Source organism: Bombina bombina, chromosome 8 (assembly GCF_027579735.1).
Source record: "Bombina bombina isolate aBomBom1 chromosome 8, aBomBom1.pri, whole genome shotgun sequence".
Taxonomy (NCBI): Eukaryota; Metazoa; Chordata; class Amphibia; order Anura; family Bombinatoridae; genus Bombina; species Bombina bombina.
In genome coordinates this window covers 263,810,367-263,836,797 of record NC_069506.1, presented here as the reverse complement: position 1 = coordinate 263,836,797, position 26,431 = coordinate 263,810,367, and the positions used below count along the sequence as shown (strand labels likewise).

General features: G+C 41.9%; 1 protein-coding gene across 1 annotated transcript in view; it reads right to left on the bottom strand.

Moving 5' to 3' along the window:
- Window positions 1-26,431, bottom strand: part of GRAMD1A (GRAM domain containing 1A) — a 312,874-nt gene that overhangs the window by 108,053 nt on the left and 178,390 nt on the right. Inside the window, exons 9-10 of the mRNA XM_053691281.1 lie at window positions 23,359-23,488; window positions 1,716-1,911 (exon numbers count right to left, since the gene is read on the bottom strand). Coding sequence (XP_053547256.1) covers window positions 1,716-1,911; window positions 23,359-23,488 — 326 coding nt within the window. The remainder of the gene's footprint in view (window positions 1-1,715; window positions 1,912-23,358; window positions 23,489-26,431) is intronic.

The following is a 26,431-nucleotide window of genomic DNA, read 5'->3' as shown; positions in this document are numbered from 1 at the left end:
CATATAACATACGTATAATGACTGATGTATATTACAGAGCTGTATTTTGTAATACAACAGGAGAGTGACATGCCAGCTAATAAATACAGGGACTGTAACATATAACATACGTATAATGACTGATGTATATTACAGAGCTGTACTGTGTAATACAACAGGAGAGTGACATGCCAGCTAATAAATACAGGGACTGTAGCATATAACATACGTATAATGACTGATGTATATTACAGAGCTATATTGTGTGATACAACAGGAGAATGACATGCCAGCTAATAAATACAGGGACTGTAGCATATAACATACATATAATGACTGATGTATATTACAGAGCTGTACTGTGTGACACAACTAGAGTGACATGCCAGCTAATAAATACAGGGACTGTAGCATATAACATACGTATAATGACTGATGTATATTACAGAGCTGTACTGTGTAACACAACAGGAGAGTGACATGCCAGCTAATAAATACAGGGACTGTAGCATATAACATACGTATAATGACTGATGTATATTACAGAGCTGTAATGTGTGATACAACAAGAGTGACATGCCAGCTAATAAATACAGGGACTGTAGCATATAACATACGTATAATGACTCATGTATATTACAGAGCTGTACTGTGTAATACAACAGGAGAGTGACATGCCAGCTAATAAATACAGGGACTGTAGCATATAAAATACGTATAATGACTGATGTATATTACAGAGCTGTATTGTGTGATACAGATAGAGTGACATGCCAGCTAATAAATACAGGGACTTTAGCAGATGACATACGTATAATGACTGATGTATATTACAGAGCTGTATTGAGTGATATAGATAGAGTGACATGCCAGCTAATAAATACAGGGACTGTAGCATATAACATACGTATAATGACTGATGTATATTACAGAGCTGTACTGTGTAATACAACAGGAGAGTGACATGCCAGCTAATAAATACAGGGACTGTAGCATATAACATACGTATAATGACTGATGTATATTACAGAGCTGTACTGTGTGATACAACAGGAGAGTGACATGCCAGCTAATAAATACAGGGACTGTAGCATATAACATACGTATAATGACAGATGTATATTACATAGCTGTACTGTGTAATACAACAGGAGAGTGACATGCCAGCTAATAAATACAGGGACTGTAGCATATAACATACGTATAATGACTGATGTATATTACAGAGCTGTATTGTGTGATACAACAGGAGAGTGACATGCCAGCTAATAAATACAGGGATTGTAGCATATAACATACGTATAATGACTGATGTATATTACAGAGCTGTATTGTGTGATACAGATAGAGTGACATGCCAGCTAATAAATACAGGGACTGTAGCATATAACATACGTATAATGACTGATGTATATTACAGAGCTGTACTGTGTAACACAGATAGAGTGACATGCCAGCTAATAAATACAGGGACTGTATCATATAACATACGTATAATGACTGATGTATATTACAGAGCTGTACTGTGTGCTATAGATAGAGTGACATGCCAGCTAATAAATACAGGGACTGTAGCAGATGACATATGTATAATGACTGATGTATATTACAGAGCTGTACTGTGTAATACAACAGGAGAGTGACATGCCAGCTAATAAATACAGGGACTGTAGCAGATGACATATGTATAATGACTGATGTATATTACAGAGCTGTACTGGGTAACACACACTCACCCTCATCCTGTGTGGAGCTGGAATTGTTGCTGGGGTCTGTGGGAAGTTCCTCATCAGGCAGAAGGTCTAAGGCAGGCAGAGAGTCGAGAAGTCCTGTACCGGCCATCTCTGAGAGAGGAGTCACAGTCTGACTAGACGAACCATCCAGCTGAGAGTCAGACTGAGCATCTGAATGCATGGCTGCCTCCTCCGAGGGCTGCAACAAACAGAGATGTGCATACACTTTAGTTTACATGGGGAGGTAAAGGAATCTGCTTCCTGCTAAAAGGAGAATACTAATTTAGGTAGGTTCTTACAGTTGCGCAGTAGACAATCCAGAATAAAAACTATATTCTAATGCAAATATAAAATGATCTATTTCTGTGCATCACAGCTGTATTAGCTCCTAATTGTACCAGGTAAGTATATCACATCTGTATAACCTCCTAATTGTATTAGGTGAGTATATCACATCTGTATAACCTCCTAATTGTACCAGGTGAGTATATCACATCTGTATAACCTCCTGATTGTACCAGGTGAGTATATCACATCTGTATAACCTCCTGATTGTACCAGGTGAGTGTATCACATCCGTATCAGCTCCTAATTGTATTAGGTGAGTATATCACATCTGTATAACCTCCTGATTGTACCAGGTGAGTGTATCACATCCGTATCAGCTCCTAATTGTATTAGGTGAGTATATCTCAGCTGTATTAACTCCTAATTGTACCAGGTAAGTATATCACATCTGTATAACCTCCTGATTGTACCAGGTGAGTATATCACATCTGTATAACCTCCTGATTGTACCAGGTGAGTATACCACATCTGTATAACCTCCTGATTGTACCAGGTGAGTATACCACATCCGTATCAGCTCCTAATTGTATTAGGTGAGTATATCTCACCTAATTGTAGATTGTAAGTTCCCACGGGAATAGGGCCCTCAATCCCTCCTGTATGTGTTTGTAAATTTTGTCCTGTATCTTACAAGTCTTGTATTGTTTTATTTAAAAGAATTGTATCCATGGGCAGTGCTGCGGAATATGTTGGCGCTTAACAAATAAAGTATAATAATAATAATAATAATAATAATAAATATCACATCTGTATTAACTCCTAATTGTACCAGGTGAGTATATCACATCCGTATCAGCTCCTAATTGTATCAGGTAAGTATATCACATCCGTATTAGCTCCTAATTGTACTAGGTGAGTATATCACATCAGTATTAGCTCTTAATTGTATTAGATGAGTATAGCACATCCATATCAGCTCCAAATTGTACCAGGTGAGTATATCACATCAGTATCAGCTCAGAATTGTATTAGGTGAGTATATCACTTCTGTATAACCTCCTAATTGAACCAGATGAGTATATTACATCCATATAAGCTCCTAATTGTACCAGGTGAGTATATCAGATCTGTATTAACTCCTAATTGTACCAGGTGAGTATATCACATCCGCATCAGCTCCTAATTGTATTAGGTGATATATCACATCCATATCAGCTCCTAACTGTACCAGGTGAGTATACCACAGCTGTATAACCTACTAACTGTACCAGGTGAGTGTATCACATCTGTTTCAGCTACTAACTGTACAGGTGAGTGTATCACATCTGTATCAGCTACTAACTGCACCAGGTGAGTATATTACAGCTGTATCAGCTACTAACTGTACCAGGTAAGTGTATCACAGCTGTATCAGCTCCTAACTGTACCAGGTGAGTGTATCACATCTGTATCAGCTACTAACTGTACCAGGTGAGTGTATCACATCTCTATCAGCTACTAACTGTACCAGGTGAGTGTATCACATCTGTATCAACTACTAACTGTACCAGGTGAGTGTATCACATCTGTATCAGCTACTAACTGTACCAGGTGAGTGTATCACATCTGTATTAGTTCCCAATTGTACCAGGTGAGCATATCACATCTGTATCAGCTACTAACTGCACCAGGTGAGTATATTACAGCTGTATCAGCTACTAACTGTACCAGGTAAGTGTATCACAGCTGTATCAGCTCCTAACTGTACCAGGTGAGTGTATCACAGCTGTATCAGCTACCAACTGTACCAGGTGAGTGTATCACATCTGCATCAGCTCCTAACTGTACCAGGTGAGTGTATCACAGATGTATCAGCTACTAACTGTACCAGGTTAGTATATCACAACTGTATCAGCTACTAACTGTACCAGGTGAGTGTATCACAACTGTATCAGCTACTAACTGTACCAGGTGAGCATATCACATCCGTATCAGCTCCTAATTGTACCAGGTGAGTATATCACATCTGTATCAGCTACTAACTGCACCAGGTGAGTATATTACAGCTGTATCAGCTACTAACTGTACCAGGTAAGTGTATCACAGCTGTATCAGCTCCTAACTGTACCAGGTGAGTGTATTAAAGCTGTATCAGCTACTAACTGTACCAGGTGAGTGTATCACAGCTGTTTCAGCTACTAACTGTACCAGGTGAGTGTATCACAGATGTATCAGCTACTAACTGTACCAGGTTAGTATGTCACAACTGTATCAGCTACTAACTGTACCAGGTGAGTGCATCACAACTGTATCAGCTACTAACTGTATTAAGTAAGTGTATTACATCTGTATCAGTTACTAACTGTACCAGGTGAGTGTATCACAACTGTATCAGCTACTAACTGTACCAGGTGAGTATATCACAGCTGCTTCAGCTACTAACTGTACCAGGTGAGTGTATCACAGCTGTATCAGCTACTAACTGTACCAGGTGAGTGTATCACAGATGTATCAGCAACTAACTGTACTAGGTGAGTGTATAACAACTGTATCAGCTACTAACTGTACCAGGTGAGTATATCACATCCGTATCAGCTCATAATTGTACCAGGTGAGTGTATCACATCTGTATCAGCTACTAACTGTACCAGGTGATTATATCACAACTTTATCAGCTACTAACTGTACCAGGTGAGTGTATCACAGCTGTATCAGCTACTAACTGTACCAGATGAGTATATCACATCTGTATCAGCTACTAACTGTACCAGGTGAGTGTATCACAACTGTATCAGCTACTAACTGTACCAGGTGAATATATCACATCCGTATCAGCTCATAATTGTACCAGGTGAGTGTATCACATCTGTATCAGCTACTAACTGTACCAGGTAAGTGTATCACATCTGTATTGGCTACTATCTGTACCAGGTGAGTATATCACAGCTGTATCGGCTACTAACTGTACCAGGTGAGTGTATCACAGCTGTATCGGCTACTAACTGTGCCAGGTGAGTGTATCACAGCTGTATCAGCTCCTAATTGTACCAGTTGAGTATCACATCTGTATCAGCTACTAACTGTACCAGGTGAGTGTATCACAGCTGTATCAGCTACTAACTGTACAAAGTAGATGTATGACAGCTGTATCAGCTACTAACTGTACCAGGTGAGTGTATCACAGCTGGATCGGCTCCTAACTGTACCAGGTGAGTATATTACAGCTGTATCAGCTACTAACTATACCAGGTAAGTGTATCACAGCTGTATCAGCTCCTAACTGTACTAGGTGAGTGTATTAAAGCTGTATCAGCTACTAACTGTACCAGGTGAGTGTATCACAGCTGTATCGGCTCCTAACTGTACCAGGTGAGTGTATCACAGCTGTATCAGCTTCTAACAGTACCAGGTGAGGGTATCACAGCTGTTTCAGCTACTAACTGTACCAGGTGAGTGTATCACAACTGTATCAGCTACGAATTGTACCAGGTGAGTGTATCACATTTGTATCAGCTACTAACTGTACCAGGTAAGTGTATTACAGCTGTATCAGCTACTAACTGTACCAGGTGAGTGTATCACAGCTGAATCGGCTACTAACTGTACCAGGGGAGTGTATCACAGCTGTTTCAGCTACTAACTGTACCAGGTGAGTGTATCACAACTGTATCAGCTACTAACTGTACCAGGTAAATGTATCACAGCTGTATCAGCTATTAACTGTACCAGGTGAGTATATCACATCTGTATTATCTACTAACTGTACCAGGTGAGTGTATTACAGCTGTATCAGCTACTAACTGTACCAGGTGAGTGTATCACAGCTGTATCTGCTCCTAACTGTACCAGGTGAGTATATCACATCTGTATCAGCTACGAACTGTACCCGATGAGTGTATCACAGCTGTATCAGCTACTAACTGTACCAGGTGAGTGTATCACAGATATATCATCTACTAACTGTACAAGGTGAGTGTATCACATCTGTATCAGCTCCTAACTGTACCAGGTGAGTGTATCACAGCTGTATCAGCTACTAACTGTACTAGGTAAATGTATCACAGCTGTATCAGCTACTAACTGTACTAGGTGAGTATATCACAGCTGTATCAGCTATTAACTGTACAAGGTGAGTATCACATTTGTATCAGCTACTAACTGTACCAGGTGAGTATATCACAGCTGTATCAGCTACTAACTGTACCAGGTGAGTGTATCACATCTGTATCAGCTACTAACTGTACCAAGTGAGTATATCACATCTGTATTAGCTACTAACTGTACCAGGTGAGTGTATTACAGCTGTATCAGCTACTAACTGTACCAGGTGAGTGTATCACAGCTGTATCTGCTCCTAACTGTACCAGGTGAGTATATCACATCTGTATCAGCTACGAACTGTACCAGGTGAGTGTATCACATCTGTATCAGCTACTAACTGTACCAGGTGAGTGTATGACAGCTGTATCAGCTACTAACTGTACCAGGTGGGAATATCACATTTGTATCAGCTACTAACTGTACCAGATGAGTGTATCACAACTGTATAAACTACTAACTGTACCAGGTGAGTGTATCACATCTGTATCAGCTACTAACTGTACCAAGGAGTGTATCACATCTGTATCAGCTACTAACTGTACCAAGTGAGTATATCACATCTGTATTAGCTACTAACTGTACCAGGTGAGTGTATTACAGCTGTATCAGCTACTAACTGTACCAGGTGAGTGTATCACAGCTGTATCTGCTCCTAACTGTACCAGGTGAGTATATCACATCTGTATCAGCTACGAACTGTACCAGGTGAGTGTATCACGTCTGTATCAGCTACTAACTGTACCAGGTGAGTGTATCACATCTGTATTATCTACTAACTGTACCAGGATAGTATATCACATCCGTAACAGCTACTAACTGTACCAGGTGAGTATATCAAATCTGTATCAGCTACTATCTGTACCAGATGAGTGTATCACAACTGTATAAACTACTAACTGTACCAGGTGAGAGTATCACAGCTGTATCAGCTACTAACTGTACCAGGTGAGTGTATTACAGCTGTATCAGCTACTAACTGTACCAGGTGAGTGTATCACAGTTGTATCAGCTACTAACTGTACCAGGTGAGTGTATGACAGCTGTATCGGCTACTAACTGTACCAGGTGGGAATATCACAGCTGTATCAGCTACCAACTGTACCAGGTGAGTGTATCACAGATATATAATCTACTAACTGTACCAGGTGAGTGTATCACATCTGTATCAGCTCCTAACTGTACCAGGTGAGTGTATCACAGCTGTATCAGCTACTAACTGTACTAGGTAAATGTATCACAGCTGTATCAGCTACTAACTGTACCAGGTGAGTAAATCACAGCTGTATCAGCTACTAACTGTACCAGGTGAGTATCACATTTGTATCAGATACTAACTGTACAAGATGAGCGTATCACAACTGTATAAACTACTAACTGTACCAGGTGAGTGTATTACAGCTGTATCAGCTACTAACTGTACCAAGGAGTGTATCACATCTGTATCAGCTACTAACTGTACCAAGTGAGTATATCACAACTGAATCAGCTACTAACTGTACCAGGTGAGTATATCACAACTGTATCAGCTACTAACTGTACCAGGTGAGGGTACCACATCTGTGTCAGCTACTAACTGTACCAGGTGAGTATACCACAGCTGTATCAGCTACTAACTGTACTAGGTGAGTGTATCACAGCTGTATCAGCTACTAACTGTACCATGTGAGTGTATCACAGTTGTATAAGCTCATAACTGTACCAGGTGAGTATATCACATCTGTATCAGCTACTAACTGTAACAGGTGAGTATATCACAGCTGTATCAGCTCCTAACTGTACCAGGTGAGTATATCACATATGTATCAGCTACTAACTGCAGCAGGTGAGTATATCACATCTGTATCAGCTACTAACTGTACCAGGTGAGTATATCACAGCTGTATCAGCTACTAACTGTACTAGGTGAGTATATCACAGCTGTATCAGCTACTAAATGTACAATGTGAGTATATCGCAGCTGTATCAGCTACTAACTGTACCAGGTGAGTATATCACAGCTGTATCAGCTACTAACTGTACCAGGTGAGTGTATCACATCTGTATCAGCTACTAACTGTACCAAGGAGTGTATCACATCTGTATCAGCTACTAACTGTACCAAGTGAGTATATCACATCTGTATTAGCTACTAACTGTACCAGGTGAGTGTATTACAGCTGTATCTGCTCCTAACTGTACCAGGTGAGTATATCACATCTGTATCAGCTACGAACTGTACCAGGTGAGTGTATCACGCCTGTATCAGCTACTAACTGTAAAAGGTAAGTGTATCACATCTGTATTATCTACTAACTGTACCAGGATAGTATATCACATCCGTAACAGCTACTAACTGTACCAGGTGAGTATATCAAATCTGTATCAGCTACTATCTTTACCAGATGAGTGTATCACAACTGTATAAACTACTAACTGTACCAGGTGAGAGTATCACAGCTGTATCAGCTACTAACTGTACCAGGTGAGTGTATCACAGTTGTATCAGCTACTAACTGTACCAGGTGAGTGTATGACAGCTGTATCAGCTACTAACTGTACCAGGTGGGAATATAACAGCTGTATCAGCTACCAACTGTACCAGGTGAGTGTATCACAGCTGTATCAGCTACTAACTGTACCAGGTGAGTGTATCACAGCTGTATCAGCTACTAACTGTACCAGGTGAGTGTATCACATCTGTATCAGCTACTAACTGTACCAGGTGAGTGTATGACAGCTGTATCAGCTACTAACTGTACCAGGTGGGAATATCACATTTGTATCAGCTACTAACTGTACCAGATGAGTGTATCACAACTGTATAAACTACTAACTGTACCAGGTGAGTGTATCACATCTGTATCAGCTACTAACTGTACCAAGGAGTGTATCACATCTGTATAAGCTACTAACTGTACCAAGTGAGTATATCACATCTGTATTAGCTACTAACTGTACCAGGTGAGTGTATTACAGCTGTATCAGCTACTAACTGTACCAGGTGAGTGTATCACAGCTGTATCTGCTCCTAACTGTACCAGGTGAGTATATCACATCTGTATCAGCTACTAACTGTACCAGGTGAGTGTATCACATCTGTATTATCTACTAACTGTACCAGGATAGTATATCACATCCGTAACAGCTACTAACTGTACCAGGTGAGTATATCATATCTGTATCAGCTACTAACTGTACCAGATGAGTGTATCACAACTGTATAAACTACTAACTGTACCAGGTGAGAGTATCACAGCTGTATCAGCTACTAACTGTACCAGGTGAGTGTATTACAGCTGTATCAGCTACTAACTGTACCAGGTGAGTGTATCACAGTTGTATCAGCTACTAACTGTACCAGGTGAGTGTATGACAGCTGTATCAGCTACTAACTGTACCAGGTGGGAATATCACAGCTGTATCAGCTACCAACTGTACCAGGTGAGTGTATCACAGCTGTATCAGCTACTAACTGTACCAGGTGAGTGTATCACAGCTGTATCAGCTACTAACTGTACCAGGTGAGTGTATCACAGATATATAATCTACTAACTGTACCAGGTGAGTATCACATCTGTATCAGCTACTAACTGTACCAGGTGAGTGTATCACAGCTGTATCAGCTCCTAACTGTACCAGGTAAATGTATCACAGCTGTATCAGCTACCAACTGAACCAGGTGAGTGTATCCCATCTGTATTAGCTCCTAACTGTACCAGGTGAGTGTATCACATCTGTATTAGATCCTAACTGTACCAGGTGAGTGTATCACAGCTGTATCAGCTACAAACTGTACCAGGTGAGTGTATCACATCTGCATCAGCTCCTAACTGTACCAGGTAAGTGTATAACAGCTGTATCAGCTACTAACTGTACCAGGTGAGTGTATCACATCTGTATCAGCTCCTAACTGTACCAGGTGAGTGTATCACAGCTGTATCAGCTACTAACTGTACCAGGTGAGTGTATCACAGCTGTATCAGCTACTAACTGTACCAGGTGAGTGTATCAAAGCTGTATCAGCTACTAACTGTACCAGGTGAGTGTATCATATCTGTATCAGCTACTAACTGTACCAGGTGAGTGTATCACAGCTGTATTAGCTACTAACTGTACCAGGTGAGTGTATCATATCTGTATCAGCTACTAACTGTACCAGGTGAGTGTATCACAACTGAATCAGCTACTAACTGTACCAGGTGAGTGTATCACAGCTGTATCAGTTACTAACTGTACCAGGTGAGTGTATCACAGCTGTATCAGCTACTAACTGTACCAGGTGATTGTATCACAGCTGTATCAGCTACTAACTGTACCAGGTGAGTGTATCACATCTGTATCAGCTACTAACTGTACCAGGTGAGTGTATCACAGCTGTATCAGCTACTAACTATACCAGGTGAGTGTATCACATCTGTATCAGCTACTAACTGTACCAGGTGAGTATCACATCTGTATCAGCTACTAACTGTACCAGGTGAGTGTATCACAGCTGTATCAGCTCCTAACTGTACCAGGTAAATGTATCACAGCTGTATCAGCTACCAACTGAACCAGGTGAGTGTATCCCATCTGTATTAGCTCCTAACTGTACCAGGTGAGTGTATCACATCTGTATTAGCTCCTAACTGTACCAGGTGAGTGTATCACAGCTGTATCAGCTACAAACTGTACCAGGTGAGTGTATCACATCTGCATCAGCTCCTAACTGTACCAGGTAAGTGTATAACAGCTGTATCAGCTACTAACTGTACCAGGTGAGTGTATCACAGCTTAATCAGCTACTAACTGTACAATGTGAGTGTATCACATCTGTATCAGCTCCTAACTGTACCAGGTGAGTGTATCACAGCTGTATCAGCTACTAACTGTACCAGGTGAGTGCATCACAGCTTAATCAGCTAGTAACTTTACCAGGTGAGTGTATCACATCTGTATCAGCTACTAACTGTACCAGGTGAGTGTATGACAGCTGTATCAGCTACTAACTGTACCAGGTGGGAATATCACATTTGTATCAGCTACTAACTGTACCAGATGAGTGTATCACAACTGTATAAACTACTAACTGTACCAGGTGAGTGTATCACATCTGTATCAGCTACTAACTGTACCAAGGAGTGTATCACATCTGTATCAGCTACTAACTGTACCAAGTGAGTATATCACATCTGTATTAGCTACTAACTGTACCAGGTGAGTGTATTACAGCTGTATCAGCTACTAACTGTACCAGGTGAGTGTATCACAGCTGTATCTGCTCCTAACTGTACCAGGTGAGTATATCACATCTGTATCAGCTACGAACTGTACCAGGTGAGTGTATCACATCTGTATCAGCTACTAACTGTACCAGGTGAGTGTATCACATCTGTATTATCTCCTAACTGTACCAGGATAGTATATCACATCCGTAACAGCTACTAACTGTACCAGGTGAGTATATCATATCTGTATCAGCTACTAACTGTACCAGATGAGTGTATCACAACTGTATAAACTACTAACTGTACCAGGTGAGAGTATCACAGCTGTATCAGCTACTAACTGTACCAGGTGAGTGTATTACAGCTGTATCAGCTACTAACTGTACCAGGTGAGTGTATCACAGTTGTATCAGCTACTAACTGTACCAGGTGAGTGTATGACAGCTGTATCGGCTACTAACTGTACCAGGTGGGAATATCACAGCTGTATCAGCTACCAACTGTACCAGGTGAGTGTATCACAGATATATAATCTACTAACTGTACCAGGTGAGTGTATCACATCTGTATCAGCTCCTAACTGTACCAGGTGAGTGTATCACAGCTGTATCAGCTACTAACTGTACTAGGTAAATGTATCACAGCTGTATCAGCTACTAACTGTACCAGGTGAGTAAATCACAGCTGTATCAGCTACTAACTGTACCAGGTGAGTATCACATTTGTATCAGATACTAACTGTACAAGATGAGCGTATCACAACTGTATAAACTACTAACTGTACCAGGTGAGTGTATTACAGCTGTATCAGCTACTAACTGTACCAAGGAGTGTATCACATCTGTATCAGCTACTAACTGTACCAAGTGAGTATATCACAACTGAATCAGCTACTAACTGTACCAGGTGAGTATATCACAACTGTATCAGCTACTAACTGTACCAGGTGAGGGTACCACATCTGTGTCAGCTACTAACTGTACCAGGTGAGTATACCACAGCTGTATCAGCTACTAACTGTACTAGGTGAGTGTATCACAGCTGTATCAGCTACTAACTGTACCATGTGAGTGTATCACAGTTGTATAAGCTCATAACTGTACCAGGTGAGTATATCACATCTGTATCAGCTACTAACTGTAACAGGTGAGTATATCACAGCTGTATCAGCTCCTAACTGTACCAGGTGAGTATATCACATATGTATCAGCTACTAACTGCAGCAGGTGAGTATATCACATCTGTATCAGCTACTAACTGTACCAGGTGAGTATATCACAGCTGTATCAGCTACTAACTGTACTAGGTGAGTATATCACAGCTGTATCAGCTACTAAATGTACAATGTGAGTATATCGCAGCTGTATCAGCTACTAACTGTACCAGGTGAGTATATCACAGCTGTATCAGCTACTAACTGTACCAGGTGAGTGTATCACATCTGTATCAGCTACTAACTGTACCAAGGAGTGTATCACATCTGTATCAGCTACTAACTGTACCAAGTGAGTATATCACATCTGTATTAGCTACTAACTGTACCAGGTGAGTGTATTACAGCTGTATCTGCTCCTAACTGTACCAGGTGAGTATATCACATCTGTATCAGCTACGAACTGTACCAGGTGAGTGTATCACGCCTGTATCAGCTACTAACTGTAAAAGGTAAGTGTATCACATCTGTATTATCTACTAACTGTACCAGGATAGTATATCACATCCGTAACAGCTACTAACTGTACCAGGTGAGTATATCAAATCTGTATCAGCTACTATCTTTACCAGATGAGTGTATCACAACTGTATAAACTACTAACTGTACCAGGTGAGAGTATCACAGCTGTATCAGCTACTAACTGTACCAGGTGAGTGTATCACAGTTGTATCAGCTACTAACTGTACCAGGTGAGTGTATGACAGCTGTATCAGCTACTAACTGTACCAGGTGGGAATATAACAGCTGTATCAGCTACCAACTGTACCAGGTGAGTGTATCACAGCTGTATCAGCTACTAACTGTACCAGGTGAGTGTATCACATCTGTATCAGCTACTAACTGTACCAGGTGAGTGTATGACAGCTGTATCAGCTACTAACTGTACCAGGTGGGAATATCACATTTGTATCAGCTACTAACTGTACCAGATGAGTGTATCACAACTGTATAAACTACTAACTGTACCAGGTGAGTGTATCACATCTGTATCAGCTACTAACTGTACCAAGGAGTGTATCACATCTGTATAAGCTACTAACTGTACCAAGTGAGTATATCACATCTGTATTAGCTACTAACTGTACCAGGTGAGTGTATTACAGCTGTATCAGCTACTAACTGTACCAGGTGAGTGTATCACAGCTGTATCTGCTCCTAACTGTACCAGGTGAGTATATCACATCTGTATCAGCTACTAACTGTACCAGGTGAGTGTATCACATCTGTATTATCTACTAACTGTACCAGGATAGTATATCACATCCGTAACAGCTACTAACTGTACCAGGTGAGTATATCATATCTGTATCAGCTACTAACTGTACCAGATGAGTGTATCACAACTGTATAAACTACTAACTGTACCAGGTGAGAGTATCACAGCTGTATCAGCTACTAACTGTACCAGGTGAGTGTATTACAGCTGTATCAGCTACTAACTGTACCAGGTGAGTGTATCACAGTTGTATCAGCTACTAACTGTACCAGGTGAGTGTATGACAGCTGTATCAGCTACTAACTGTACCAGGTGGGAATATCACAGCTGTATCAGCTACCAACTGTACCAGGTGAGTGTATCACAGCTGTATCAGCTACTAACTGTACCAGGTGAGTGTATCACAGCTGTATCAGCTACTAACTGTACCAGGTGAGTGTATCACAGATATATAATCTACTAACTGTACCAGGTGAGTATCACATCTGTATCAGCTACTAACTGTACCAGGTGAGTGTATCACAGCTGTATCAGCTCCTAACTGTACCAGGTAAATGTATCACAGCTGTATCAGCTACCAACTGAACCAGGTGAGTGTATCCCATCTGTATTAGCTCCTAACTGTACCAGGTGAGTGTATCACATCTGTATTAGATCCTAACTGTACCAGGTGAGTGTATCACAGCTGTATCAGCTACAAACTGTACCAGGTGAGTGTATCACATCTGCATCAGCTCCTAACTGTACCAGGTAAGTGTATAACAGCTGTATCAGCTACTAACTGTACCAGGTGAGTGTATCACATCTGTATCAGCTCCTAACTGTACCAGGTGAGTGTATCACAGCTGTATCAGCTCCTAACTGTACCAGGTGAGTGTATCACAGCTGTATCAGCTACTAACTGTACCAGGTGAGTGTATCACAGCTGTATCAGCTACTAACTGTACCAGGTGAGTGTATCAAAGCTGTATCAGCTACTAACTGTACCAGGTGAGTGTATCATATCTGTATCAGCTACTAACTGTACCAGGTGAGTGTATCACAGCTGTATTAGCTACTAACTGTACCAGGTGAGTGTATCATATCTGTATCAGCTACTAACTGTACCAGGTGAGTGTATCACAACTGAATCAGCTACTAACTGTACCAGGTGAGTGTATCACAGCTGTATCAGCTACTAACTGTACCAGGTGAGTGTATCACAGCTGTATCAGCTACTAACTGTACCAGGTGATTGTATCACAGCTGTATCAGCTACTAACTGTACCAGGTGAGTGTATCACATCTGTATCAGCTACTAACTGTACCAGGTGAGTGTATCACAGCTGTATCAGCTACTAACTATACCAGGTGAGTGTATCACATCTGTATCAGCTACTAACTGTACCAGGTGAGTATCACATCTGTATCAGCTACTAACTGTACCAGGTGAGTGTATCACAGCTGTATCAGCTCCTAACTGTACCAGGTAAATGTATCACAGCTGTATCAGCTACCAACTGAACCAGGTGAGTGTATCCCATCTGTATTAGCTCCTAACTGTACCAGGTGAGTGTATCACATCTGTATTAGCTCCTAACTGTACCAGGTGAGTGTATCACAGCTGTATCAGCTACAAACTGTACCAGGTGAGTGTATCACATCTGCATCAGCTCCTAACTGTACCAGGTAAGTGTATAACAGCTGTATCAGCTACTAACTGTACCAGGTGAGTGTATCACAGCTTAATCAGCTACTAACTGTACAATGTGAGTGTATCACATCTGTATCAGCTACTAACTGTACCAGGTGAGTGCATCACAGCTTAATCAGCTAGTAACTTTACCAGGTGAGTGTATCACATCTGTATCAGCTACTAACTGTACCAGGTGAGTGTATCACATCTGCATCAGCTCCTAACTGTACCAGGTGAGTGTATCACATCTGTATCAGCTACTAACTGTACCAGGTGAGTGTATCACAGCTGTATCAGCTACTAACTGTACCAGGTGAGTGTATCAAAGCTGTATCAGCTACTAACTGTACCAGGTGAGTGTATCACATCTGTATTATCTACTAACTGTACCAGGATTGTATATCACATCCGTAACAGCTACTAACTGTACCAGGTGAGTATATCATATCTGTATCAGCTACTAAGTGTACCAGATGAGTGTATCACAACTGTATAAACTACTAACTGTACCAGGTGAGAGTATCACAGCTGTATCAGCTACTAACTGTACCAGGTGAGTGTATTACAGCTGTATCAGCTACTAACTGTACCAGGTGAGTGTATCACAGTTGTATCAGCTACTAACTGTACCAGGTGAGTGTATGACAGCTGTATCAGCTACTAACTGTACCAGGTGGGAATATCACAGCTGTATCAGCTACCAACTGTACCAGGTGAGTGTATCACAGCTGTATCAGCTACTAACTGTACCAGGTGAGTGTATCACAGCTGTATCAGCTACTAACTGTACCAGGTGAGTGTATCACAGATATATAATCTACTAACTGTACCAGGTGAGTATCACATCTGTATCAGCTCCTAACTGTACCAGGTGAGTGTATCACAGCTGTATCAGCTACTAACTGTACTAGGTAAATGTATCACAGCTGTATCAGCTACTAACTGTACCAGGTGAGTATATCACAGCTGTATCAGCTACTAACTGTACCAGGTGAGTATCACATTTGTATCAGCTACTAACTGTACCAGATGAGTGTATCACAACTGTATAAACTACTAACTGTACCAGGTGAGTGTATCACATCTGTATCAGCTACTAACTGTACCAAGGAGTGTATCACATCTGTATCAGCTACTAACTGTACCAAGTGAGTATATCACAACTGAATCAGCTACTAACTGTACCAGGTGAGTATATCACAACTGTATCAGCTACTAACTGTACCAGGTGAGGGTACCACATCTGTGTCAGCTACTAACTGTACCAGGTGAGTATACCACAGCTGTATCAGCTACTAACTGTACCATGTGAGTGTATCACAGTTGTATCAGCTCATAACTGTACCAGGTGAGTATATCACATCTGTATCAGCTACTAACTGTAACAGGTGAGTATATCACAGCTGTATCAGCTCCTAACTGTACCAGGTGAGTATATCACATATGTATCAGCTACTAACTGTAGCAGGTGAGTATATCACATCTGTATCAGCTACTAACTGTACCAGGTGAGTATATCATAGCTGTATCAGCTACTAACTGTACTAGGTGAGTATATCACAGCTGTATCAGCTACTAAATGTACAATGTGAGTATATCGCAGCTGTATCAGCTACTAACTGTACCAGGTGAGTGTATGACAGCTGTATGAGCTACTAACTGTACCAGGCAAGTGTATCACAGCTGTATCAGCTACTAACTGTACCAGGTGAGTGTATCACAGCTGTATCAGCTACTAACTGTACCAGGTGATTGTATCACAGCTGTATCAGCTACTAACTGTACCAGGTGAGTGTATCACATCTGTATCAGCTACTAACTATACCAGGTGAGTGTATCACATCTGTATCAGCTACTAACTGTACCAGGTGAGTATCACATCTGTATCAGCTACTAACTGTACCAGGTGAGTGTATCACAAATGTATCAGCTCCTAACTGTACCAGGTAAATGTATCACAGCTGTATCAGCTACCAACTGAACCAGGTGAGTGTATCCCATCTGTATTAGCTCCTAACTGTACCAGGTGAGTGTATCACATCTGTATTAGCTCCTAACTGTACCAGGTGAGTGTATCACAACTGTATCAGCTACTAACTGTACCAGGTGATTGTATCACATCTGCATCAGCTCCTAACTGTACCAGGTAAGTGTATAACAGCTGTATCAGCTACTAACTGTACCAGGTGAGTGTATCACAGCTGTATCAGCTACTAACTGTACCAGGTGATTGTATCACAGCTGTATCAGCTACTAACTGTACCAGGTGAGTGTATCACATCTGTATCAGCTACTAACTGTACCAGGTGAGTGTATCACAGCTGTATCAGCTACTAACTATACCAGGTGAGTGTATCACATCTGTATCAGCTACTAACTGTACCAGGTGAGTATCACATCTGTATCAGCTACTAACTGTACCAGGTGAGTGTATCACAGCTGTATCAGCTCCTAACTGTACCAGGTAAATGTATCACAGCTGTATCAGCTACCAACTGAACCAGGTGAGTGTATCCCATCTGTATTAGCTCCTAACTGTACCAGGTGAGTGTATCACATCTGTATTAGCTCCTAACTGTACCAGGTGAGTGTATCACAGCTGTATCAGCTACAAACTGTACCAGGTGAGTGTATCACATCTGCATCAGCTCCTAACTGTACCAGGTAAGTGTATAACAGCTGTATCAGCTACTAACTGTACCAGGTGAGTGTATCACATCTGTATCAGCTCCTAACTGTACCAGGTGAGTGTATCACAGCTGTATCAGCTACTAACTGTACCAGGTGAGTGCATCACAGCTTAATCAGCTAGTAACTTTACCAGGTGAGTGTATCACATCTGTATCAGCTACTAACTGTACCAGGTGAGTGTATCACATCTGCATCAGCTCCTAACTGTACCAGGTGAGTGTATCACATCTGTATCAGCTACTAACTGTACCAGGTGAGTGTATCACAGCTGTATCAGCTACTAACTGTACCAGGTGAGTGTATCAAAGCTGTATCAGCTACTAACTGTACCAGGTGAGTGTATCATATCTGTATCAGCTACTAACTGTACCAGGTGAGTGTATCACAGCTGTATTAGCTACTAACTGTACCAGGTGAGTGTATCATATCTGTATCAGCTACTAACTGTACCAGGTGAGTGTATCACAACTGAATCAGCTACTAACTGTACCAGGTGAGTGTATCACAGCTGTATCAGCTACTAACTGTACCAGGTGAGTGTATCACAGCTGTATCAGCTACTAACTGTACCAGGTGAGTGTATCACAGCTGTATCAGCTACTAACTGTACCAGGTGAGTGTATCACAGCTGTATCAGCTACTAACTGTACCAGGTGATTGTATCACAGCTGTATCAGCTACTAACTGTACCAGGTGAGTGTATCACAGCTGTATCAGCTACTAACTATACCAGGTGAGTGTATCACATCTGTATCAGCTACTAACTGTACCAGGTGAGTATCACATCTGTATCAGCTACTAACTGTACCAGGTGAGTGTATCACAAATGTATCAGCTCCTAACTGTACCAGGTAAATGTATCACAGCTGTATCAGCTACCAACTGAACCAGGTGAGTGTATCCCATCTGTATTAGCTCCTAACTGTACCAGGTGAGTGTATCACATCTGTATTAGCTCCTAACTGTACCAGGTGAGTGTATCACAACTGTATCAGCTACTAACTGTACCAGGTGATTGTATCACATCTGCATCAGCTCCTAACTGTACCAGGTAAGTGTATAACAGCTGTATCAGCTACTAACTGTACCAGGTGAGTGTATCACATCTGTATCAGCTCCTAACTGTACCAGGTGAGTGTATCACAGCTGTATCAGCTACTAACTGTACCAGGTGAGTGTATCACAGCTGTATCAGCTACTAACTGTACCAGGTGAGTGTATCACATCTGCATCAGCTCCTAACTGTACCAGGTTAGTATATCACATCCGTATCAGCTCATAATTGTACCAGGTGAGTGTATCACATCTGTATCAGCTACTAACTGTACCAGGTGAGTGTATCACAGCTGGATCGGCTCATAATTGTACCAGGTGAGTGTATCACAGCTGTATCAGCTACTAACTGTACCAGGTGAGTGTATCAAAGCTGTATCAGCTACTAACTGTACCAGGTGAGTGTATCATATCTGTATCAGCTGCTAACTGTACCAGGTGAGTGTATCACAGCTGTATCAGCTACTAACTATACCAGGTGAGTGTATCATATCTGTATCAGCTACTAACTGTACCAGGTGAGTGTATCACAACTGAATCAGCTACTAACTGTACCAGGTGAGTGTATCACATCTGTATCAGCTACTAACTGTACCAGGTGAGTGTATCACAACTGAATCAGCTACTAACTGTACCAGGTGAGTGTATCACAACTGTATCAGCTACTAACTGTACCAGGTGAGTGTATCACAGCTGTATCAGCTACTAACTGTACCAGGTGATTGTATCACAGCTGTATCAGCTACTAACTGTACTAGGTGAGTGTATCACATCTGTATCAGCTACTAACTGTACCAGGTGAGTGTATCACATCTGTATCAGCTACTAACTGTACCAGGTGAGTATATCACAGCTGTATCAGCTCCTAACTGTACAATGTGAGTGTATCACAACTGTATCAGCTACTAACTATACCAGGTGAGTGTATAACAGCTGTATCAGCTACTAACTGTACCAGGTGAGTGTATCACAGCTGTATCAGCTACTAACCGTACCAGGTGAGTGTATCACAGCTGTATCAGCTACTAACTGTACCAGGTGAGTGTATCACAGCTGTATCAGCTACTAACTGTACCAGGTGAGTGTATCACAACTGTATCAGCTACTAACTGTACCAGGTGAGTGTATCACAGCTGTATCAGCTACTAACTGTACCAGGTGAGTGTATCACAGCTGTATCAGCTACTAAATGTACCAGGTGAGTGTATCACAGCTGTATCAGCTACTAACTGTACCAGGTGAGTGTATCACAGCTGTATCAGCTACTAACTGTACCAGGTGAGTGTATCACAGCTGTATCAGCTACTAACTTTACCAGGTGAGTGTATCACACTTGGATCGGCTCCTAATTGTACCAGTTGAGTGTATCACAGCTGTATCAGCTACTAACTGTACCAGGTTAGTGTATCACAGCTGTATCAGCTACTAACTGTACCAGGTTAGTGTATCACAGCTGTATCAGCTACTAACTGTACCAGGTGAGTGTATCACAGCTGTATCAGCTACTAACTGTACCAGGTGAGTGTATCACAGCTGTATCAGCTACTAACTGTACCAGGTGAGTGTATCACAGCTGTATCAGCTACTAACTGTACCAGGTGAGTGTATCATATCTGTATCAGCTACTAACTGTACCAGGTGAGTGTATCACAGCTGTATCAGCTACTAACTGTACCAGGTGAGTGTATCACAGCTGTACCAGCTACTAACTGTACCAGGTGAGTGTATCACAGCTGTATCAGCTACTAACTTTATCAGGTGAGTGTATCACATCTGTACCAGCTACTAACTGTACCAGGTGAGTGTATCACATCTGTATCAGCTACTAACTGTACCAGGTGAGTGTATCACAGCTGTACCAGCTACTAACTATACCAGGTGAGTGTATCACAGCTGTATCAGCTACTAACTATACCAGGTTAGTGTATCACAGCTGTATCAGCTACTAACTGTACCAGGTGAGTGTATCGAAGCTTTATCAGCTACTAACTGTACCAGGTGAGTGTATCACAGCTGTATCAGCTACTAACTGTACCAGGTGAGTGTATCACAGCTGTATCAGCTACTAACTGTACCAGGTGAGTGTATCATATCTGTATCAGCTACTAACTGTACCAGGTGAGTGTATCACAGCTGTATCAGCTACTAACTGTACCAGGTGAGTGTATCACAGCTGTATCAGCTACTAACTGTACCAGGTGAGTGTATCACAGCTGTACCAGCTACTAACTGTACCAGGTGAGTGTATCACAGCTGTATCAGCTACTAACTTTACCAGGTGAGTGTATCACAGCTGTATCAGCTACTAACTGTACCAGGTGAGTGTATCACATCTGTACCAGCTACTAACTGTACCAGGTGAGTGTATCACAACTGTATCAGCTACTAACTGTACCAGGTGAGTGTATCACAGCTGTATCAGCTACTAACTGTACCAGGTGAGTGTATCACAGCTGTATCAGCTACTAACTGTACCAGGTGAGTGTATCACATCTGTATCAGCTACTAACTGTACCAGGTGAGTGTATCATATCTGTATCAGCTACTAACTGTACCAGGTGAGTGTATCACATCTGTATCAGCTACTAACTGTACCAGGTGAGTGTATCACATCTGTATCAGCTACTAACTGTACCAGGTGAGTGTATCACAGATGTATCAGCTACTAACTGTACCAGGTGAGTATATCACAGCTGTATCAGCTACTAACTTTACCAGGTGAGTGTATCACAGCTGTATCAGCTACTAACTTTACCAGGTGAGTGTATCACAGCTGTACCAGCTACTAACTGTACCAGGTGAGTGTATCACAGCTGTATCAGCTACTAACTTTATCAGGTGAGTGTATCACATCTGTACCAGCTACTAACTGTACCAGGTGAGTGTATCACATCTGTATCAGCTACTAACTGTACCAGGTGAGTGTATCACAGCTGTACCAGCTACTAACTATACCAGGTGAGTGTATCACAGCTGTATCAGCTACTAACTATACCAGGTGAGTGTATCACAGCTGTATCAGCTACTAACTTTACCAGGTGAGTGTATCACAGCTGTATCAGCTACTAACTGTACCAGGTGAGTGTATCACAGCTGTATCAGCTACTAACTGTACCAGGTGAGTGTATCACAGCTGTATCAGCTACTAACTATACCAGGTGAGTGTATCACAGCTGTACCAGCTACTAGGTGAGTGTATCACATCTGTATCAGCTACTAACTGTACCAGGTGAGTGTATCACAGCTGTATCAGCTACTAACTGTACCAGGTGAGTGTATCACAGCTGTATCAGCTACTAACTTTACCAGGTGAGTGTATCACAGCTGTATCAGCTACTAACTGTACCAGGTGAGTGTATCACAGCTGTATCAGCTACTAGCTGTACCAGGTGAGTGTATCACAGCTGTATCAGCTACTAACTGTACCAGGTGAGTGTATCACAGCTGTATCAGCTACTAGGTGAGTGTATCACATCTGTATCAGCTACTAACTGTACCAGGTGAGTGTATCACAGCTGTATCAGCTACTAACTGTACCAGGTGAGTGTATCACAGCTGTATCAGCTACTAGGTGAGTGTATCACATCTGTATCAGCTACTAACTGTACCAGGTGAGTGTATCACAGCTGTATCAGCTACTAACTGTACCAGGTGAGTGTATCACAGCTGTATCAGCTACTAACTTTACCAGGTGAGTGTATCACAGCTGTATCAGCTACTAACTGTACCAGGTGAGTGTATCACAGCTGTATCAGCTACTAGCTGTACCAGGTGAGTGTATCACAGCTGTATCAGCTACTAACTGTACCAGGTGAGTGTATCACAGCTGTACCAGCTACTAACTTTACCAGGTGAGTGTATCACACTTGGATCGGCTCCTAATTGTACCAGTTGATTGAGAAGAGGGAGACAAAAGATCAGATGCTACAGTACACATGCTTCAGCGTTTAAAAGAAGGAAAAACAAGCAAAGCAAAGGCAATATGGAAAGGAAATGATGCACTAAATTTCACACCTCAGCTCTTTAATACAGTGTGTGTTTCTAACATCTGCATAACTAATAAACATGTGCACAGAGTTATTGTATCTATGTGTTAGAGTAAGAACTGAGTATTCATACAAAAGAGGCTGTTTATGTGTGTTCCATCTGAGCTCACCTACAGTTCTAGATGCATTACCCACATATACCTATCATGTGCAGGTGCAAAGCTAGCAGATAGCGCAGGCTGGTCTTATACTTACCATCCCGTCACTGCTGGCAAGTGAAGTGAAGGAGTCTGTTGCTGGCAATGGAAGGCTGGTGCTCAATTTGGAATCACCACGGGAAGAAGTGTCACTCAGGTCCGTCCCCTCAGGAAACTCGTCACTAACCCTAGAAGTGAGGAACTATCAGAGCACTGCGCGCTAACAAAGGGTGTAACAAGGAAGCTACATATTAACGATATGCCCATTATATCCTTACACATGATATGATATACAGTGTACTGTAACACACATTTACCTCTTCTTATTGGTCTCATTGGTTGAAAGTTAGCTTGATTCCATAACAGCATATTGAGGTAGTTTCATTAGCGTGCACGCCTCTTAAAGGAACACAAAACACACATTTTTTCATAATTCAGACACAGCATACAATCTATAATAATTTCCCAGTTTAATTCTAATTTGCTTCATTCTCTTGGTATCCATGGTTGAAGAATCAGCAATGCACAACTGGGAGCTAGGTGAGCCAATGACAAGAGGCATATATGTGGAGTCACCAATCAGCAGCTAGCTCCCAGTAGTGCACTGCTGCTCCTGAACCTACCTAGGTATGCTTTTCAACAAAGAATACCAACAGAGGGAAGCAAATGAGATGGTAGAAGTAAATTGGAAAATTGTTTCACATTGCACGCTGAATCATGAAAGAACATTTTTGGGCTTCATGACCCTTTTAAGCACTATATGGCAGCAGAGTTAGCAACAATGTTTGTAGCGATTTTATATATATATATATATATATATATATATATATATATATATATATATATATATATATATATATATATATATATAACATAATTTATGCTTACCTGATAAATTCCTTTCTTCTGTAGTGTGATCAGTCCACGGGTCATCATTACTTGTGGGATATTAACTGCTCCCCTACAGGAAGTGCAAGAGGATTCACCCAGCAGAGTTGCTATATAGCTCCTCCCCTCTACGTCACCTCCAGTCATTCGACCAAGGACCAACGAGAAAGGAGAAGCCAAGGGTGTAGTGGTGACTGGAGTATAATTTAAAAAATATTTACCTGCCTTAAAAAACAGGGCGGGCCGTGGACTGATCACACTACAGAAGAAAGGAATTTATCAGGTAAGCATAAATGATGTTTTCTTCTGTTAAGTGTGATCAGTCCACGGGTCATCATTACTTGTGGGATACCAATACCAAAGCAAAAGTACACGGATGACGGGAGGGATAGGCAGGCTCTTTATACAGAAGGAACCACTGCCTGAAGAACCTTTCTCCCAAAAATAGCCTCCGAGGAAGCAAAAGTGTCAAATTTGTAAAATTTGGAAAAAGTATGAAGCGAAGACCAAGTTGCAGCCTTGCAAATCTGTTCAACAGAGGCCTCATTCTTAAAGGCCCAAGTGGAAGCCACAGCTCTAGTGGAATGAGCTGTAATTCTTTCAGGAGGCTGCTGTCCAGCAGTCTCATAAGCTAAACGAATTATGCTACGAAGCCAAAAAGAGAGAGAGGTAGCAGAAGCTTTTTGACCTCTCCTCTGACCAGAGTAAACGACAAACAGGGAAGACGTTTGTCGAAAATCTTTAGTTGCCTGTAAATAAAATTTAAGGGCACGAACTACATCCAGATTGTGCAAAAGACGTTCCTTCCTCGAAGAAGGATTTGGACACAAGGATGGAACAACAATCTCCTGATTGATATTCCTGTTAGTGACTACCTTAGGTAAGAACCCAGGCTTAGTACGCAGAACTACCTTATCCGAGTGAAAAATCAAATAAGGAGAATCACAATGTAAGGCTGATAACTCAGAGACTCTTCGAGCCGAGGAAATAGCCATTAAAAATAGAACTTTCCAAGATAACAACTTTATATCAATGGAATGAAGGGGTTCAAACGGAACACCCTGTAAAATGTTAAGAACTAAGTTTAAACTCCATGGCGGAGCAACAGTTTTAAACACAGGCTTGATCCTAGCTAAAGCCTGACAAAAGGCCTGGACGTCTGGATTTTCTGACAGACGCCTGTGTAACAAGATGGACAGAGCTGAGATTTGTCCCTTTAATGAGCTAGCCGATAAACCCTTTTCTAAACCTTCTTGTAGAAAGGACAATATCCTAGGAATCCTAACCTTACTCCAGGAGTAACCTTTGGATTCGCACCAGTATAGGTATTTACGCCATATCTTATGGTAAATCCTTCTGGTAACAGGCTTCCTAGCCTGTATCAGGGTATCAATAACCGACTCAGAAAAACCACGTTTTGATAAAATCAAGCGTTCAATTTCCAAGCAGTCAGCTTCAGAGAAGTTAGATTTTGATGTTTGAATGGACCCTGTATCAGAAGGTCCTGTCTTAGAGGTAGAGACCAAGGCGGACAGGATGACATGTCCACTAGATCTGCATACCAAGTCCTGCGTGGCCATGCAGGCGCTATTAGAATCACTGATGCTCTCTCCTGTTTGATTTTGGCAATCAATCGAGGAAGCAGCGGGAAGGGTGGAAACACATAAGCCATCCCGAAGTTCCAAGGTGCTGTCAAAGCATCTATCAGAACCGCTCCCGGATCCCTGGATCTGGACCCGTAGCGAGGAAGTCTGGCGTTCTGGCGAGACGCCATGAGATCTATCTCTGGTTTGCCCCAACGTCGAAGTATTTGGGCAAAGACCTCCGGATGAAGTTCCCACTCCCCCGGATGAAAAGTCTGGCGACTCAAGAAATCCGCCTCCCAGTTCTCCACTCCCGGGATGTGGATTGCTGACAGGTGGCAAGAGTGAGACTCTGCCCAGCGAATTATCTTTGATACTTCCATCATTGCTAGGGAGCTTCTTGTCCCTCCTTGATGGTTGATGTAAGCTACAGTCGTGATGTTGTCCGACTGAAACCTGATGAACCCCCGAGTTTTTAACTGGGGCCAAGCCAGAAGGGCATGGAGAACTGCTCTTAATTCCAGAATGTTTATTGGCAGGAGACTTTCCTCCTGATTCCATTGTCCCTGAGCCTTCAGAGAATTCCAGACAGCGCCCCAACCTAGTAGGCTGGCGTCTGTTGTTACAATTGTCCAGTCCGGCCTGCTGAATGGCATCCCC